At 32.6% G+C, this 18,194-nt stretch overlaps 1 protein-coding gene across 1 annotated transcript in view; it reads left to right on the plus strand.

The window, feature by feature from the left end:
• Gnai1 (G protein subunit alpha i1) overlaps positions 1–18,194 on the plus strand; it is an 82,983-nt gene that overhangs the window by 55,873 nt on the left and 8,916 nt on the right. Inside the window, exons 4-5 of the mRNA XM_026384978.2 lie at positions 7,316–7,473; positions 11,504–11,632. Coding sequence (XP_026240763.2) covers positions 7,316–7,473; positions 11,504–11,632 — 287 coding nt within the window. The remainder of the gene's footprint in view (positions 1–7,315; positions 7,474–11,503; positions 11,633–18,194) is intronic.

Consider the following 18,194-nt stretch of genomic DNA (forward strand, 5'->3'; position numbering starts at 1 on the left):
ACAATTATTTTTAAATTTTCATATTTTTCTAGAATGCCTACTTTTGTTTTTTATATATATTGTTTTGTACACCTCCATTGGAATTGATTCTTGCCAGTAGCCATTTTGAAAATAATCATCCCATTTAGGTAAAAATGCTGCTTTAACATTTGATTTGAACACCTTTTTTTCCCTACTGATAATTTGTTTTTTTATTTACCCATCCAACTACTAGCTAAGTTAATTAACCTCTCTAAGCATGTTTCATTAGAAGAGAAATAATGATAACATCTAATTTGCAGGGTTGTTAGGAACAGACAAAAAGAATATAAAGTGTTTAACACATTCTTTGGTCATAATAGGTGCCCAATAAAATGTTTGTTGGTTGTTTTATTATTTACAAGTTTTATACAGTCATTATGGTCAGAATCACATTATTTTGATTTCTGTTGCTTCATAGGGTTAATTGGCAGCTAGCAGGTAAAAATCACCTTATCCTGTTGTTGTTTTTAACCAGATATGCTTTTAAGCATTTCTCTTCCATGTGAACTTGAGAATGAATTTTCCTCAACTGTCTTGAAAACAAAACATTTTAAAAACCCAGTTGATATTTCAATTGGAATTACATCTTAAATGTAGAGTGATTTGGTGAGAATTGGCTAAAAAGGTGTAAAATTTTAAGAAATAATGATGACTAATGTGCTGTGGTTTGCATCATATTTGGCAGTTAGTAGATTTGCAAAGCAGATTATACATTAGTTATTTAAAATGAGAGAAAACAATTTTTCAAGGCTGGCATAGAGCAATCAAATTTTATACCCAATGTCTTTTTAAAATTTCCTTGAAATGAGGGTGGTTCATTTGTGAATGATAACATATTGACAACATAGTCTGTTATATTTCTAATAATGTTAAGATGGAGGGTCATTAGTGTGCCTCAGGTACTGGTTACTTAGAACACTGTTGCACAAAATGTGGTCAATGGACCAGTGCCTGTCCCAAGAATGTGTATAAAATGAGGACAGAGTAAGGATAAGTATGTATATGGATTTATAGAAATTGACAGTTATATATAATATAGATCTATATATAAATAATATATAAATAGCATTCAAATATAAATATATAAACATACAAAATATAAAAATGTATATAGATTTCTTTAATTATAGTTTTCTAGTAGTATTAGTTACAAAATAAATTAGAAACAGTATAAACCAAAATACTTGCCTTGTCCTTCTTAACAGCTGGAAAAGCACTTGGAATACCTTATTCTGTAAGGAATAGAAACTTTTCCTTGACTCCACTTAAACAACATCCATTTCTGCCTCAATTCTTAGTGTTCTCTTGCATAATGCTCACTTTTCTGTAATAAATTTGTAATTTATTTTCCTTATTGAGTTGGTTTGTGTGTCTGTTTGCCAGATTGCCTTTGAGAAAGGTTGTTGTCAGTTTACCTTCCAAGCAACGGCCTATGAGGTACCTTTTCTTAAAGTACTCAGGGTAGCCAAAATTTAGGAGTCTTATATTAAACAAAACAAAATAAAACAAACTTTGCTAATTTGCTTTTTGTAAATCTTACATTGATTTAATTTGAATTTTCAATTTTAATATAATTATATCGCTTTCTATATCTTCATTGACTAGATTTTATTTCTCTGTGGCTTGTGTTTTATATATATTTACCCACTGGAGTCTTGGTGTTTTGGTTACCATATTTGCTTGTTTGCACATACCTATGTGTTGACCCTTGTCTGTGATAGAAATTTCTTTCATAATTTGCTTATTGCCTTCAATCTTATGGATACATATATAATTTTTCCTCACATTTTTATTGGTACATTATACTTGTACATACTGATAGGATTTGTTAATACATATTTGTACATGCATGCAGTAGGCAATATAACAAACAATATAATTTGGCCAGTATAACCTCTCCTATTATTTCTTGTATTATGCTTCAATTTAGAACATCCTCTGTCAACCAAAGATTTGATATTTTTAAAGTGTTTTAGGGTAGTGAGTTTTAATATTTTTTTGTGTTTGTTTTTTAATCCCTTTGAAACTTGTATTTGTTCTGTGCATTGAATAAGATTCAACACTATTTTTCTTCTTTACATAACTAATTTTGAATAATCGTATCCTTTCCAATTGATTTGTCTTGCTGCCTTATCATAAAAGTGAATTCAAATTTGGGTTTGTTTCTCCTATTGACCTATATTAATTCCAGACTGTTCTACATATTATAGGCTTTTAATATCCAATAATATCAGCCCTCTTTCTCCAGTCTTCTTTTTCAAAATGTCTCTAGTTATTTTTAATTTGTTTTTTCTTGATTAATATTTGAGTCATTTATTACAGCTCCTGATTTATATTTGAGACATAAAATGAAAGAACTTATACTTTTATACTGTTTTCCTTTTGAGAAATATCAATATATGCAAAAATGATAGTTACTTGAAAAATAATGTGTGCTTCTAGCACTTCATATTTCTACCTTCCTCATTTCACTTCTTACCACATTCTTCTGTATCTCCATTGACAACAGTTTCTGTTATTCATATAAAGAACATATAAGTATCAATATTTCTTTATTTTATATTTTGAAAATATGTATACATATATAATATTCATGAATAGGCATTAAAATTATATTTGTGTCATACATTTTATCAGTAATTTTCCTTCTTGATATAATGAAGCTTATGCTTCATACTAAATGCACTGCAATTTAGTTAAAATTTTTGCTCTCTGCAATTTGGTTAAAATTAACTTATTTTATTTTTAGGCTTTTTTCCCCTTTTAAACAATCTTATGAAAAAAAGAATAATGACTGCCTATTTTCTTGCCTCAAGTCTTTTTTACTTAGATTTGTGTTTTTACAGAAAATGTGTGTTTGACACATACTTGTTTCTTAAAGCAACCCTTTAACATCTTATAATGGGCACCATGAGCCATGGTGTGATGAACACATTAAAGTTCTTAAGATTTCCTTAAGGATACAATAGAACAGTACAGTTGTTTTAAATTTATTGGAGTAAAATGGTATGCTATATAAGTATGGTAGATTAAATAATGAGAAGTTTTTATCCTATGTGGTTTAAGATAAGCCACTGAATCAAGACATTCATTTATAAGTCAGCCTTGACATTAATCTCTTATTCCTATGACTCAAAATTCATAGATATCACTATTTTTTAATATTATTTAGTCTATACATTAGAATGTCTTTTTTGATATTTTTTATGTAAACTCAGTCTCCTCCATAAGTTTTGTCTGCTATGTTGTCTAGCTTCTGTTTAAATCCCCCAACCTCTGCATTACCTGGTGCAGTGGCACATGCCTGTAATCCCAGCTACTTGGGAGGTTGAGGCAGGAGGAATGCACATTTGAGGTCAGCCTGGGCAACTCGGTGAGACCTTCTCTACAAATTAAAAAACAAACAAACAAAAGTCTGGGAATAGTTCAGTGTCAAATTCCCCTGGATTAAATCTCTAGAACTGAAAGGGGCAAAAAGAAAAAAGGAAAAATTTTCTGTCCATTTTTTTATTCTTTTAGGTTGCTGTGATTGTTAAAGTGTGTTCCCAATATTCAGTTGAAAGCTTATATCTTTTGTCTTAAGAATGCGCCTTTTTCTGCTCTAAGCTCAACAGGAAGTTTACTCCTTCTTACCTTTTATGATCTTTAGTATGTCAGAGGATAGCCATTGTGGTCCCTCAGCATCTCCCCTCCCCCATCCTGAACAGATTCGTGGATTTGATCAAGTGGATGATAGCTGCACATATAATGCACATCACTAAACAGCAAGAAAGTACTGCATACTAGGTGTTATCTGATTTTCATGGAAAAAGACTGGTTACTTCTCTCTAGACACAATAACATATTGTAGCTTCTTTTGAGTTTTCAAAGCAGAGCTATATGTGTATGTTATATGAAATTTGCATTCTCTGAACCATTTTATTTTCATTTAGTCCTTAGTAATTTAAAAACATTTTAACTTGGCTACATCCAAGAATTTCTTTTCCCCTTGCTACTCTCAAATAATTGCTTGGCAAATAACATTCCTTTTTCTTTACTTTTTTATTTATATTTTTTAGAGGGGAATGCTGTGAATTGAACAAGGGCCTTGCACAAGCCAAGTGTTCTCTGCCACTGAGCCACACCCCTGCTAGGTGCTCTTCTTTTTTTTTTTTTTTAATTACCACAAAAAAGTTTCTGTATACTGATTTACTAGCCTTTGTACCTCCTAATCAAACTTCAATCTTGTTTTCAGTAATACCTGCCCTTTTCCTACTGTGTACCACACCCTTTTGGTACCCTCATGTTTGTGTTTATAAATGTTCTTAATTAATTTTAATACAAACCTATGAAGACCTCATTCCTTGTCAAGATAAAATCAGTGCTTCCATTCTACAGTTTTGAAATTTGTCCTATTTTAGACACTTGCTACTGAGCAATTGTTGACTTACCAATTTAAATGACCATTGGGTGACTTTTTAGCTGTGAAACTTTAAGCAGATTGTCTAACTTCTCTGTGCCCTTGGGCTCTTTTTGTACAAAACAAAAGATTACATAGAATAATTTCTACAGTGCCTTCCAGCTCAAATTTCACCATCTGAACATTCAGCTACTGACATGGAGGTGAATGTTTTAGTTATTTTTCCAGTAGAAGCTATTTTGCATTTTAATACTGTCTATTTTTGAGGTTTAGAATTTGACCTTATGGGATACATATGGATAGTAAAATGGTTACTATTCTGAAGAAAATTAACATATCCTTCATTTCAAATAGTTACATTTTTTTGTGACAAGAGCAGCTAAAATATACTTAACAAAAATTTCCGATGCAATACTTTTTTGTTTATTTATAGCTCGCATGTTGTAATTTCTTTGGACTTGATCATCCTACATGTCTGTTCCTTTGACCTTTGAACTACAACTCTTCATTTCCTTTCTCACTTCCTATGTCCCACTGCTGTTGAAGTCTTTCTGTATATTTGACATTCGTTCATTCATTTGAATGTGGAGGAAGTTATGCTAAGTGAAATGAGCCAGACACAGAAAGAAAAATATTGCATGATCCCACTTGTATGTTGAATCTAAAAAAAGGAAGAGACATTTTTGAATGCCACAGAAAGTGCAGTTTATAAATAGAGCTTCCAAAGTTTCTTCTGTGTTTTCTTTAGGCTTCTTCCTAGAAAGTTAGAGGCAAGAATGATCTCCTGACCTATCCTGGAGGGCATTGGTCTTTCCCTTTCAAAAATTTATTGAAATTGAATAAAGATAGTATAACCAAAATGCATTTAAAAGCATACTTAAGTGAAAAGCATTTTTTTTCCAAAACAGAGAAATTATTTGATGTAGTTTAATAAATAAAAATGATCAAATGTAGAAATTTCTCACATATGAGTAAATATTTAGAAAATTGAATAGTCTTTTAATGGAATTGGGTTAGTGGTTTTCAGAATGACTTGAAACCATGATATATGGGGTTTATTAAGGATATTATGCACATGTTGCTTGCTTGCCCATATTTCTCTTGTGATTTACTAAAAAGGGGAACATATGCTTGAATAATATGTTCCCATGCTGAGACTTAATTATTTTTCATGATGAGTTCCAGCCCAAAAGGAAATGCTTCACAAATTGACAGCAGGATGAATTTACATTGTCAGCTCTGAGCTGTGTCACCAACTGCATCTTTTCTTCTGTATACCATATCGTAATGTGTTCCTCCTCTTTATAAGCATTTAGTACCATACATTTATTCTTCCGTATCTGTGGGGGATTGTTTCCAGGACCATCATTAGATACTGAAATCCAAAGATTCTGAAGTATCTTACACAATGGCACAATATTTGCATATAATCTATGCATATCTTTCCATACACTTTAAATCGTCTCTAAAATACTTATAATACCTAAATACAATGTAGATGTCATATAAATAGTTGTTATATAGTATTGTTTAGGGATTAAGGAAAAAAATTTGTACATATGCAATTATTTTTTCAAATATCTTCAATCTGAAGTTTGTTAGATCTGCAGTACAGAAACCATAGAAAACTGAAGGCCATCTGTATCTGGAAGAATGCCCCTTGATAATAATATTTTCCACCCAGTTAACATGTCTCAGGTTAATGAAAACCTCTATGAAGATAGCAGCTTCTCCCTTCTTCCATTCACTTTGAATTAGCTGTGTTATTACCTGGAGGATAGAGTGATATTATCAAGTATGGTAGGTAGCTTCTACGTACATATACCATTGAGTGACTAAAATGTATCTATTCTGAATTGACATGTGCTGGATGTGTAAAATACACACCACATTTTGAAGACAATATGTATAAAAATTTGAATTATCTCATAAACTTAATTGTTTACATGTTGAGTTATAATATTTTTGTATATAGATTAAACAAAACATATTATTAAAATTATTTTCATGTGACCTTTTTTGGTTTTGCTTCTTTTAAGTGGTGGTTAGAAAATTTAGATCGCATTATTGCTTACATTACATTTTTTTTCTTTGACAGCACTGGTCATGAGTGGTTGATTACTTGTAGATCAGACTTAATATTAGTAGCCTCATATTTAAGCCATATTTAGCTAACTTTATAGACAGTATGCTCAGAATTTTTTGTCTGTTGTCTTCTGTGTGTGTCTTGAATATTTCTATTCCCAAGATGTGCTTATTTTGTTCTCCTTGCCTGAGTTGGCAAACACCTGCTCCCAACTGCTTCCTCCTTGGTTTTGATGTATATACATTTTAAAGTCTCCTGTGAATCTACAGACCATTTTTTTTGTGTGTGTGTGAAACCTTTCTTCCTTACTCCACATTGATTTTTTCCTTTCTCTTAACATATTTTGCATCTATAAATTATATCATAAAGCTCACAATTAAATGGATTCTATTTAATGTAATCATTCATGGTGTTTTATGTTTCTTAGATTGAAAACATCTTGAGCAAGAAGGAGCAAGACAAGACTCTTCCTCTGTTTTCTCAAAAATGATCATATCTAGTACACAGAAAAGTGTAGATAGTTAACTCAGGTCCCCTTCATGTACCATAACTGAAGAAATTCTGGCAGCTTCCTGGTGCGTTGGCGAATATTGCTAATACCATAAGATATAAGCTCCTGATTTATGATTATACTCTCTTGGTTAAGCCAATTTCTTAAGGGTGTTTTAGAGAGAGAGAAGCTAGGACACTTCTATCAAAATATAAGGAAATTCAGTATTGCGTTTTTATCTCTAATCTCTCCATTTGTACTTTTTAATCTCTAATGTCTCTCTTTTTACTCTCTAAAAAATGGGTTGTTGAATGTTCAGGATGACGCCCGCCAACTCTTTGTGCTTGCTGGAGCTGCTGAAGAAGGCTTTATGACTGTAGAACTTGCTGGAGTTATAAAGAGATTGTGGAAAGATAGCGGTGTACAAGCCTGTTTCAACAGATCCCGAGAGTACCAGCTTAATGATTCTGCAGCATAGTAAGTAATCATAACTTCTGAACTGCACTATCATGAATAATTACTTGTGAGTCAAATATACCTCCAAGTCAATTTTATTGCAGAATTGGTTGACATATTCTTGTACAACTCAGGATATTCAGGATGACAATATTTTAAAACTTTCTATTTTTTGTATGTTTATGGATGGGAATGTTTTTTATTTCCTGTATGTTCAGTGGTACCTTAAGAGATTCTTGCTTATGTAAACTTTAATTGAAGCATACATAATGGGAATGTATCTTGTATATTTCCAAGGAAATAATTGGAATTTCCAAAAGTTCACGGTGCATTTGAGTATATGTCTAATTTACTTGAAGCTAGCCAAATGAGAGGGTAAGTGATGTGGGTGCTTTTCATAATGCTAATGATGCCTAAGAAGTGTACTTGTTCAGTGACAGGCACCTAAACTAGGGATCTTTTGAAGTACTGGATGGTGTTTCCAAGATATTTTTTCACTAAGTAAAATACCACTACACCTGAAGGTTGTTTGCTGTATGTGTCCTGACACATGAGCTACTGTTTGCAAATACTTATTTTACATATATATATATATATATATATATATATATATATATATATATATATAAAATTTAGAGACAGGGTCTCACTGAGTTTCTTAGTTCCTCACCATTGCGATCCTCCTGCTTCAGCCTCCCCATCCGCTGGGATTATAGGCATGCACCACCACACCTAACCTTACAGATACTTACATATAAGTTCTTTAGGAAAAAAAGGCTGCCCTAATTTTCCAGGTGGTGAACCCTGAAAGTTTGCAAAGCAAGTTGTGATAAAACCCAGCCAACTTCCTATTTTGTGATATAGCACACACACAAAATGATATAAAAACAAGAAAACACCAAGTGATTGTTCCATAGTTTGGGTCACATACCCAGAAATGTGAGATATTGCACAAGTAGCATTAATTGGTTTCTAAAATATGTATTATGTACTCTTTACTTTCTGATAGTGTTCTGTTTTGCTGAAAGAGTTGTGTTGGCTGTTAGGAACCAAAGTAAGGATTAGCTAGATGAGAACAAGTCTTGAGGCTCTTGGTAAATGGCATGCATGTGGTTACAGTGAGCAACAGACTAATGGGGTGTGGACCCAAGTGTCTTATCACATGTTGTTGGACATCTGAGTTTGCCCCATGTGTCCTGTGATTTAATGTGAATTAATAACATGCATCACATCACCCACAGCAATCTTTGTAACCCTGTTTCTTAATTTATACTTTAACTTTCATACTTGTGCGAACACCTTGTTACCTGTGTGGCTTATTGAATATGAGCCCACCTTTCTCACTGGTGTCATCACTTCTTCAAGAAAACACTCTTTGGTGCTCTGAGAAGATCCTTGCTCCACTGTTAGGTACTTGTAATACTCTGTACTTTTCCTTCAGAATTACAAATATTTTGAGTTTATTTTATTTTCTTGTTATGTTGTGACTATTTAAACATTTACTGTCTCTGCCACTACACTGAATTCAGTAATGTCTGTTTTTGCCTAACATATCACCATAGCCTGACAGGTAGTTGTCACTCAGACTGATCTTGTTTAATAATAAATGAATTAATAAGCCAAACTTCACACAAGGTAGAAGACAAATTAGAAAAATTACTTAAAGGAAAAACATAACTCTTAAACCATGTTATTTGCTTTGCCACTATCAGTACCTGCTGAAAAATTCAAATTGTAGTGACAATTAGAGATAGAAGATCACACTTTGCTAAGCTTAGCAAAAGGAGCTGCTTCAGTAACTAAGAAGTTCTCCTTGGGTGCATAGATTGAAGGCCTCTTCCTCACAATGTGGGGATACTTCCAGGCCTCTCCATCCTCTTTGACCAAGAACCATCTGTTTCAGTGCATGCTGTTTGGACATGCATTGGGAAAGACGTGTTGCTTTGGTTATTGTTATATTATTTTTGCTTTTTCTAAACTTAATATGCAATAATGCAGTCAGTTTTCAAGAATGAAGGAAGTCAGAGAAATCTTTTCCTCTGGAGTGCTGACATGTATCTTTAGTTCTGAGTTCTGGACTGGAGGTGGTGTTATCCTGTCATTAGGACTAAGTATCCATTTTCAGTTTAAACTTGTGATCATTTAAAACTTTGTGAGTTTTTTTTTTTTTTTAACTTTATTTTTTATGTGATGCTGAAGACTGAACTCAGGGCCTCCCATGTGCCAGGCAAGTGCTCTACCACTGAGCCACACAACACCAGCCCACAGTGGGAGTTTTTTTTTTTGTTTTTTTGTTTTTTTGTTTTTTACAATGCCTGTTTTTCTTTTCCGTTTTGTTGAAATATGAGTATGCCTATTTTAGGGTCTATTAGAATTATAGCAGTTTTAATAAAAAATGTATCTGAGTAATCAAAGCACATTTTAAATAAGAACTATTTTAAAGGGGTCAATAGTAAAATGTTGGTGTGGTTCATTTGGTTGATTTGTTAAATCATATTTTCCTATGATAAATTGTAACCTTGTATAATATATTGGTACATAATGTATAATATGTAATACATGTATATTATACATCATGTAATATATAGCATACTTATGGCATTAAAGGCTCAGAGAAAATACAGGGTATTGTTACCACTGTGATAAGATTCTCTTAAATTGAGCAAATATAATACTGACTGGTATCACCACATCTACAAGAAATGATCAGCATTTCTAATCCAAAAATCCAAAATCTGAAAGACTCCAGAATCTGAAGCATGTGTGGTTCTACAAATTTTGCTTTGTTTAGGTATCTGTATTGTAGTTTCCACACCACATATATATACTTGACTATTTATAACATTTTTGTTACTAATTCAGGATTTGGATAATTTCTCAACTCTATCTAAAATGAATCAAATATTTAGGATGTAGCTCAAGTGGTAGAGCGCTTCCGAAACTTCCACAAGGTTCTGGGTTCAATCCCTAGCACTGCAAAGTAACAAACTCCTTTGGTTTTTAAGACCCTGTTCTGAATGGCTAAGCATTCTGTTCAGAATTTAATACCAATTTGCAGTTTCAGTAGTTGGTGTTTCTCTGTGCCCAAATTATTTCTAAGTTATCTGTCTAGTGCTGCTGTAGTATTTCAGGACATTGCAGGGATGCCCACCATGTTCAACTGACCTCATTTAGGTTGTACACAGCCTGTAAATGGGGCTGCTCTCCAAGAATTAAGACCTCACTGTTTCTGTCTCCACTGCTTCTAACAGAAGTGACATGCCCTGTTTTTCACCCCATTGTTCATGTTTCTGATTATATTATCACTGTCCATGAATCCTTTAACATTCAGGCCCTTATTAACCTTCCATACCTGGACTTTCTGTTAGTTATTGCCTCTACCACACAATAGTGCAAAAAATAATTTTCATTTTTATATTGCATTATATGGTAACACTAAATTTTTGTATCATGAAATAGTTGACATCCTTTGGAGAGAGTATTAGATGAGTGACTAAAATCATTGAGAAGTATAATGTGGGTGTTGGTTTTGAGAGCAGACTACAGGAGTCATGTGCAGTCTTATCCTGCAGATAAGACTAAGAAGCAGCAGCATCTCATTCAGCCTTTGCCTAAGGTATCCTCAGTACTTGCACCAAAATTAAAACTTTTAAAATCTTTAACAGAAGAGTAATATATAGAACATAAGTACAGTTCATCAAAAAAGTGTAATGAATAAAAAGCATAAATTCATGGTGTTCATTAGCTTGGGATTTTTTAAATAAATTCTCTTTTTCCTTTGGATTACTGAACCTAAAAGACAAAGTGCATGTTTTAAAAATACTAAAAGAAATTGGTGGCTGGAGAATTATAAACAGTTTCATTTCAGTCAGTAGAAATCCTGTAAGATCTAAGACTAAATTGATTGTTTTACATCATTACACAGAAATTAAAAAACATTTCCAGTGATTTCACAGTATGGCATGCATTAAGATATTATAGTCTTTGTTTTGGATTATCTTTATTGGCAACATTTATAATTTACATGTTGTTTTGTTGTCTCTTTTTTCAGCTATTTGAATGATTTGGACAGAATAGCACAACCAAATTATATCCCAACTCAGCAAGATGTTCTCAGAACCAGAGTGAAAACTACAGGGATTGTTGAAACCCATTTTACTTTCAAAGATCTTCATTTTAAGTGAGTATTTATAAATTTAGAAATAAAAGATAGTAAGTGTTCATAACATTTTTATGCTTAGAAATTGCAGTCAGAAAAACTTTGCACAAATGATTAAACAAAAGAATTGGGGGGCAAAAGAGGTCTAAATGAAGGATTCATATAAGGAATGTTTTCATTTTTATTTAAGGAAAAATGCCAGATAAATGCCTGTAATTTTTACAGTGGTTTAAATGAAAATAGTATTTTGGCTTTTATTTCTGAACAGAAAATACTGGGAAATATTGCCCTTTGGTTTTATCAATAGAATATTTGCTTATTTATGGAAATGTTTGAAAAGAAGGGTGGCTTTTAAAATTTTTCAAGAAAAATCTTATTCATAGCCAAGTGATATTTGCACTATTTCATGATGAGAAATGTTTACTTAAAGTGTACTGAATATTAACTTCCTGAGGTCTGAACAGAGAAGCACTGAATTTTAGCTTTTAATGGAAGGGTTCTTAGAGTTCCTTTAGTTCTGTTCCCTCATTTTATAAGGAACCAGGCTCAGGGAAGGTCAGTAAAACATTGCATACAAATTTACAGAATTGGATTTCTCTTTTTTCCAATAAATAACTATTTTCAAAATAAGAGAAAAACTGTTGGACTTAAGCAAATATAATGTTTTAATTTGCACATTGTTATTTTATCTGTAAGGTCTTTTCATCAGTTACTTTCATCTAGTTTTCCCTGTTGAGTCATCTGCTATTTTATCTAAATTTTCCACTTAATAATTCATAACTCACCTAGTCAGAATTGTTGTATGTGTGCATTGTTGCTCATCAATTCTATGCGCCTTATTCCAGTTAAAATAATAACAATAAGATAAAGGAAAATGAGGCTTTATATCCTGTACAAAGATATGTGCATGAGTAAATGATTTAACACCACAGAATTTTCTACTGACATAAAACTTCTATGTTTTCATAAAAATCCCAGACCACTGTGGTTTTACTTGATCTGAAAAAAATATATATACTGGTTTAAAAAAAATAGCTATTTCCTTTCTTTCCCCCTTGTATTATCCATTTCCATACTTTAAAGCTATATGAAGAGGGCAGCAAGTTTAAAAAAAAAAACAAAACTAGCTTCTCATAATCTAAATTCATTTAAAATGTCACATTTCCTAAGTGCCATTTAAGTGCCCAGCAGAAGGGAAACTGAACACCAAGCCCTTGAACAGCTTGTGAGGCCCTTCACAGAGTCAGAGCCTAAATCTCACCAACACAACAGAGTCACATTATTCACACTCAGGAAAACTCACATGTTCCCTGATCCATATAAATATTAGCTAATAAGTAGTATTGGATAGAAAAAAAATGCTAAAATTAAACATGTGGATATGTGGGTTTTATTTTTATTCTTTTTCTTAGTTTAATATGTAGAGATTTTTGTCTCTTTGGTGGTTTTTTTTTTTGTTTTTTGTTTTTAAATCCAAGAAGGTTGAGATTCATTTTCAGGAAGATTGCGGCTGCAGTCATGCATAAGGTGCAGTCAGGTGCTGCTGTACACCTGCAGAGGTTTGCAAACAGTCTGACTCAAATTGAGCATGCACCAGTTGTCCCTGTAATAAATAAATAAATAAATAAATAAATACAAAACGCCTTTGTGCTCTGTTTTAAGGTTTTTATAATCTTTATACTACATGTCTTTTTTTTTTAGAGATCCAGTTTTTAAAATACTATAAGAGTTTAGATAGATCATTTGTTTTGTACTGGTGATAGATTTGTTTTTCAAATTGTTACTGAAGATTTTTATATTCTTTGTAAAAACTCAAACTTTACAAGACTATATATATATATTCCCTTAGCTTTTATCCTTCTCCATCCCCATAGTTCCAGAAATGTAGAATCAAAAATGAAAAACAAAAGATTAAAAGTAAAAAAAAAAAAAAAAAAAAAAAAAAAAAAAAAACCAACAAATTGTTCAGTAATTATGTCAAAAAGTAATTTGGCTTACAAATAGAGTATCCCATATTGTTATTATTTTATCTCTTCTCTTTTACTTTGATTGAAAATGTTTTGATTCAAGATAATCATTCTAAAATATGGCTTTAATATGAATTATGGGTTACACTAATGCTCTGAAATGATAATGACAGTAAAGCAGAATTTCTAAAAACATTAACAAAATGTTCCAAGCCAGAGATAAAAATCATTGGTTCACTTCCTAAAGAAAGCTTAACTGTTACAAGCTGAAAGCACTGTTAAATATTTACAGCTATACCTCTGATTGCTTCCACAGCTATCTGAAAGAGAATACACTTGTTACTTCCTTTTCTTACTGATTTATCAGTGGTTCAAGGAACTGAGTTTTTTAGAGAACAAAAGTTCCATTTCAGTTTTCCATGTCCTCTTTTACCCACCAAAAAAAAAAAAAAATGATCATTGCTGTGCTTTCTGAAATGAATACTCAGATCATAGCTAGTTTGTCTGGCCGTGTTAACTGTGCTTGATTCATAAAGCGATCTAATTTTTTTTTTTTTTTTTTTTTGTGGAACGGGTACCAGAGATTGAAACCAGGGGCACTTATGCACTGAGTCACATATCCCCAGCCCTTTTCTATTTTATGCTCTGTTTTAATGAGACATGGCCTCATTAAGGTCTCACTAAGGCTTTGCTTAGGGCCTTTCTAAGTTGTTGAGGCTGACTTTGAACATGCAACCCTCCTGCCTTAGCCTCTGAGCCACTGGGATTACAGGTGTGCACCACAACACCCAGAGCTTATTTCACTGTTAAGCCCCAGTGTCATGTTGAGCTACTGGTGTTCTCTTTTCTTGAATTACTTACTGTCTTTTGGTATACTACTGTACTTGACAGATGCTTAATGGCCATGTGATATGTCTGATCTGGGAACTGTCATCATATTTATCTTAAAACTATTAAGTGATTGTTAACTTTAAGGAAGTTTACTGTTAAAAAGAGAATTTATGTTTTTAAATTTAGTGCATCTTTCTGATTTTTTTTACTTGTTTTGTTAAAGATTGTGTTCTTATAAATTATTGTGATATGAGTTTATAGATAAGCAAGTAAGGATTCTAGGTCTAAGTTCTCCTATTAAGTAGCTGTATAAATAATATGTACTAATAAAAAAAGTCCAATGAGGAAAATGAGGCACCAAGAATAGAAAGAAGGGTGGACGGACACAGTTAATACAGGTGTATCCCATCAATTTGTACACTTATGTTTTAATAAATAAATTTTAAAAATAATATATATTAATAATTATAGTTAAAAAAATATCTTAGAATTTCTATCAGGACATTCCCCCCCCCAAAAAAAAAAGGATTCTTAACAGAGAGTCTATCACAGCCTTGCTCTTGGTCAAATGCTTAAAGATAAAGCAAATCATTGCCTATTTAAAAAAAAATCACAAAGGTTAAAACTATAAATGATGACAAAGGATAATGGCAAATGTTAAATCAGTTACTTGATACTTAAGGGCAAGCTGACTGTGAAATTCACTTTTCATCCTACTTAAATGTACTTTAAGTATTTTTTTTTCAGACCATACTCTTCACTTATTTAGGTAAAATCTAGCTGCATGTTTTAAAACTGTCATTTCAACATCAAGCATGTCCTAAGATCAGTGAAGTTGACTCTCACCATGATTCCCAGGAAGTCCATTTGGGCTTCTTGGGTGAGATATATTTTATTGGAAAGTATTTAATTAGTAATTAGTGCTCTGGTTTATTGACTTACAAAATAAACACAGCGTTTTCTAGAACTTCAGATAAATTTTGTCTTTATTTGAGTTCTGTTAAATTATTAATTTAACAGAATTATAATATGCTAATCTATATGATTATAATCATATTATAATCTAATTATAATATGCTAATCTATATGATTCCAACTTTGCTTCCCCTCCCCACAACCTTTGTTTGTTTGTTTGTTTGTTTGGGTACTGGAATTGAATCCAGAGATGCATAACCAAAGTGACCACTGAGCCAAGTCTCCTGCCCTTTTTTTTTTTTCTTTTTCAGTTTTGAGATGGGATATTGCTAAATTGCTTAGGGCCTCACTAAGTTGCTGAGATTGAACTTGGAATCCTCCTGCCTCGCCCTCCTGAGCCACTATGCTGCCATCACCCAGCCCAACTTTTCTTTTTATTTTCTCCTCATTGGAGAATGGATGAGGGCAGAAACATGTTTAGAATGATTCTGCTGGGAACGCTCTATGTAGTCATCATCTTGTAGTTCCATTGTATTTCATGTTATAATTCTTTGGTTTTAACCAAAGAGTAAACTAAGGTTCAAATTTCTTTGTGTGTTTGCCATTAACAAATTCAAAATGAGGCAATAGGGCATTTATTTTAATTTAAGAATTCATATTATCATCTCTCTGAATGGACATTTATGACCCATGCCCATGTGGTTTACTTTAATTAAAGAATCAACAGCTTATTAAACCATTTTCAGATACAGTGTTAATGCATCCTTCTATTAGAAAATTTGCATAGTGTACGATAAATATATATTCCTTTACTATAAATGTGTAATAGGTTTTGGAATATAGTGTTCTGCTTATAAGTGTGAAATCCAAGTTGGTCAGTTCTGTATTGCTCATTCTTGATCACAGTGGTATTAGGTGACAGTCCAAGGACAGGTAAGCACACAGCTCAGGGTATTCAGCCTCCCCTCTATTCCTCTCTCCAGAAACCCAGTGAAAACTCAAATTCATTCCCTATTTGATGCTAGTCAAAAGTCTTATATTTTTTTATGGAGAACATACTACTTTTTTGTTTGTTATTCTTTTAAACAATAGAGGGATTCAGAATTTAAAAAAAACATTAAATAATTAAGATATTTCTTTCTTCTTTGTCGAACAATGAATAATGCTTTGTATTTTATCTGCCTTTTCATGGAACATTTAAGACTGATAAAAATTAGTGGTTCTTCTAGTGATTATCTTCATCTCTCTCTCTCTCTCTCTAAATGCTACTGAACTGTTAAGCAAAGTCCAGTCATTTCTGATCTCAATTCCCAGTTGTTATTCTTTGACTGAAGAACTAATTGACTTTCAAACATATGTTCCCCAGACCAGTAGTATCGCATCTGCCATCTATTGATTCTCATTCACTGAAGTTTGAAAATCACTGGCTTAGACCAAAAGTTCTTTGTTCATAAGAAATACATGAAGGATCCTCATTTAGTTATATTTCACTGATTAAATATATACATTGAAGAGATTTCTTCTGTAGTCAAATTACTTATTAAATGATGACTAAAGTTTTTTCATATTTAAGTTTTCCACAAAGTAACTGGTAGATCTACATTTTGAACATAACAAAGTCTATTATTCCTTTAAAGTGTTAATATTCTTTAGGCATGGTTTATTCATTCAGACCATAAAGATTTGTGAAATACTTGCTACGTGTGTTCAATGTTCGGATGTAAAGTGAACAAAAAAGAGAAAAAAAAATTCTTCATCTTTACATTCTTGGTAGAACTGGGGTATGGAAGAGAAAATAAATTATACAAATTGAATATTTATGAGATGAGAAGAGCAATAGGGAAAAGAAGAATTTATAGGAAAAAAAAAATACTTGGTAAGAGGATCTGCTCACTTCCCAGGCTGCCATGACAAATTACCATAAACTAGGTGCCAAAACAAGTAGAAATGTATCTTCTCCCAGTTCTGGGAGTTAAAAAGTTGAAATCAATATGTCAGCTAGGCCTTGTGCCCTCTCAAAGTTCTAAGAAAGAATCTCCTCTCCTCTTCCTAGCTAGTTGCTGGTAGTAGCTGGCAATTCATGGTATTCCTTGGCTTGTAGCTATGTCACTCCAGTATTTACCTGTTTTCAGGAGTCCTTCTTCCCTGTGTGTGTGTGTGTGTGTGTGTGTGTGTGTGTGAGTGGTTTCCTTTTGCTTAATAATTCTTTCCTCAGCATACCTTTCTGCTCTTGTTTTACTGTGAGCACCAGGGAAAAATAGAATTGAACCTTTCACACTTTTTTTTACAAATATCTTCCACTGTACATCTACATTCATTGCTTACAAGTTCTGTCTTCTACCCAATTCAGCCAACTGGTTGTCATTTTACAATGTATAACATGTCCAGCAGCCCACCTTTGGTACCAGGTAACACTAAATTGCTTTGGGCCTCACTAAGTTGCTGGCTTTAAATTTTCGATCCTCAGCCTCCCAAGCCACTGGGATTACAGGATATAATGTGCTTTTATTTGTTTTTAAGACCTCATTATAAACAGCCTCAAGGTTGATCTGTCTACCAGCATTCTGTTCATGGCAATATATGCATTTTCTAAAACAATGAAAGCTTTCCCACTGTTCACTTCTATCTGAGTCTTTAATACCTGTATTTCTATTACCCGTATCTTCAAAATAGTCTAGATTTTTTTTTTTCTTTTCTTTTTTTCCCCCGTGAAGTGCTTCAGGATTCTTCTGCTTGCTGTTCATTTTCCAATTCCAAAGCTACTTACACATTTTTAGCACCCCTGTCTAGGTACCAGTTTTGGTATTCTCCGGAGAAACAGAACCAATAAGTTGTGTTTATTTCAAGGAATTGACTTCCATGTGGTGATG

The sequence above is a fragment of the Urocitellus parryii genome, chromosome 3 (genome assembly GCF_045843805.1).
Source record: "Urocitellus parryii isolate mUroPar1 chromosome 3, mUroPar1.hap1, whole genome shotgun sequence".
Taxonomy (NCBI): Eukaryota; Metazoa; Chordata; class Mammalia; order Rodentia; family Sciuridae; genus Urocitellus; species Urocitellus parryii.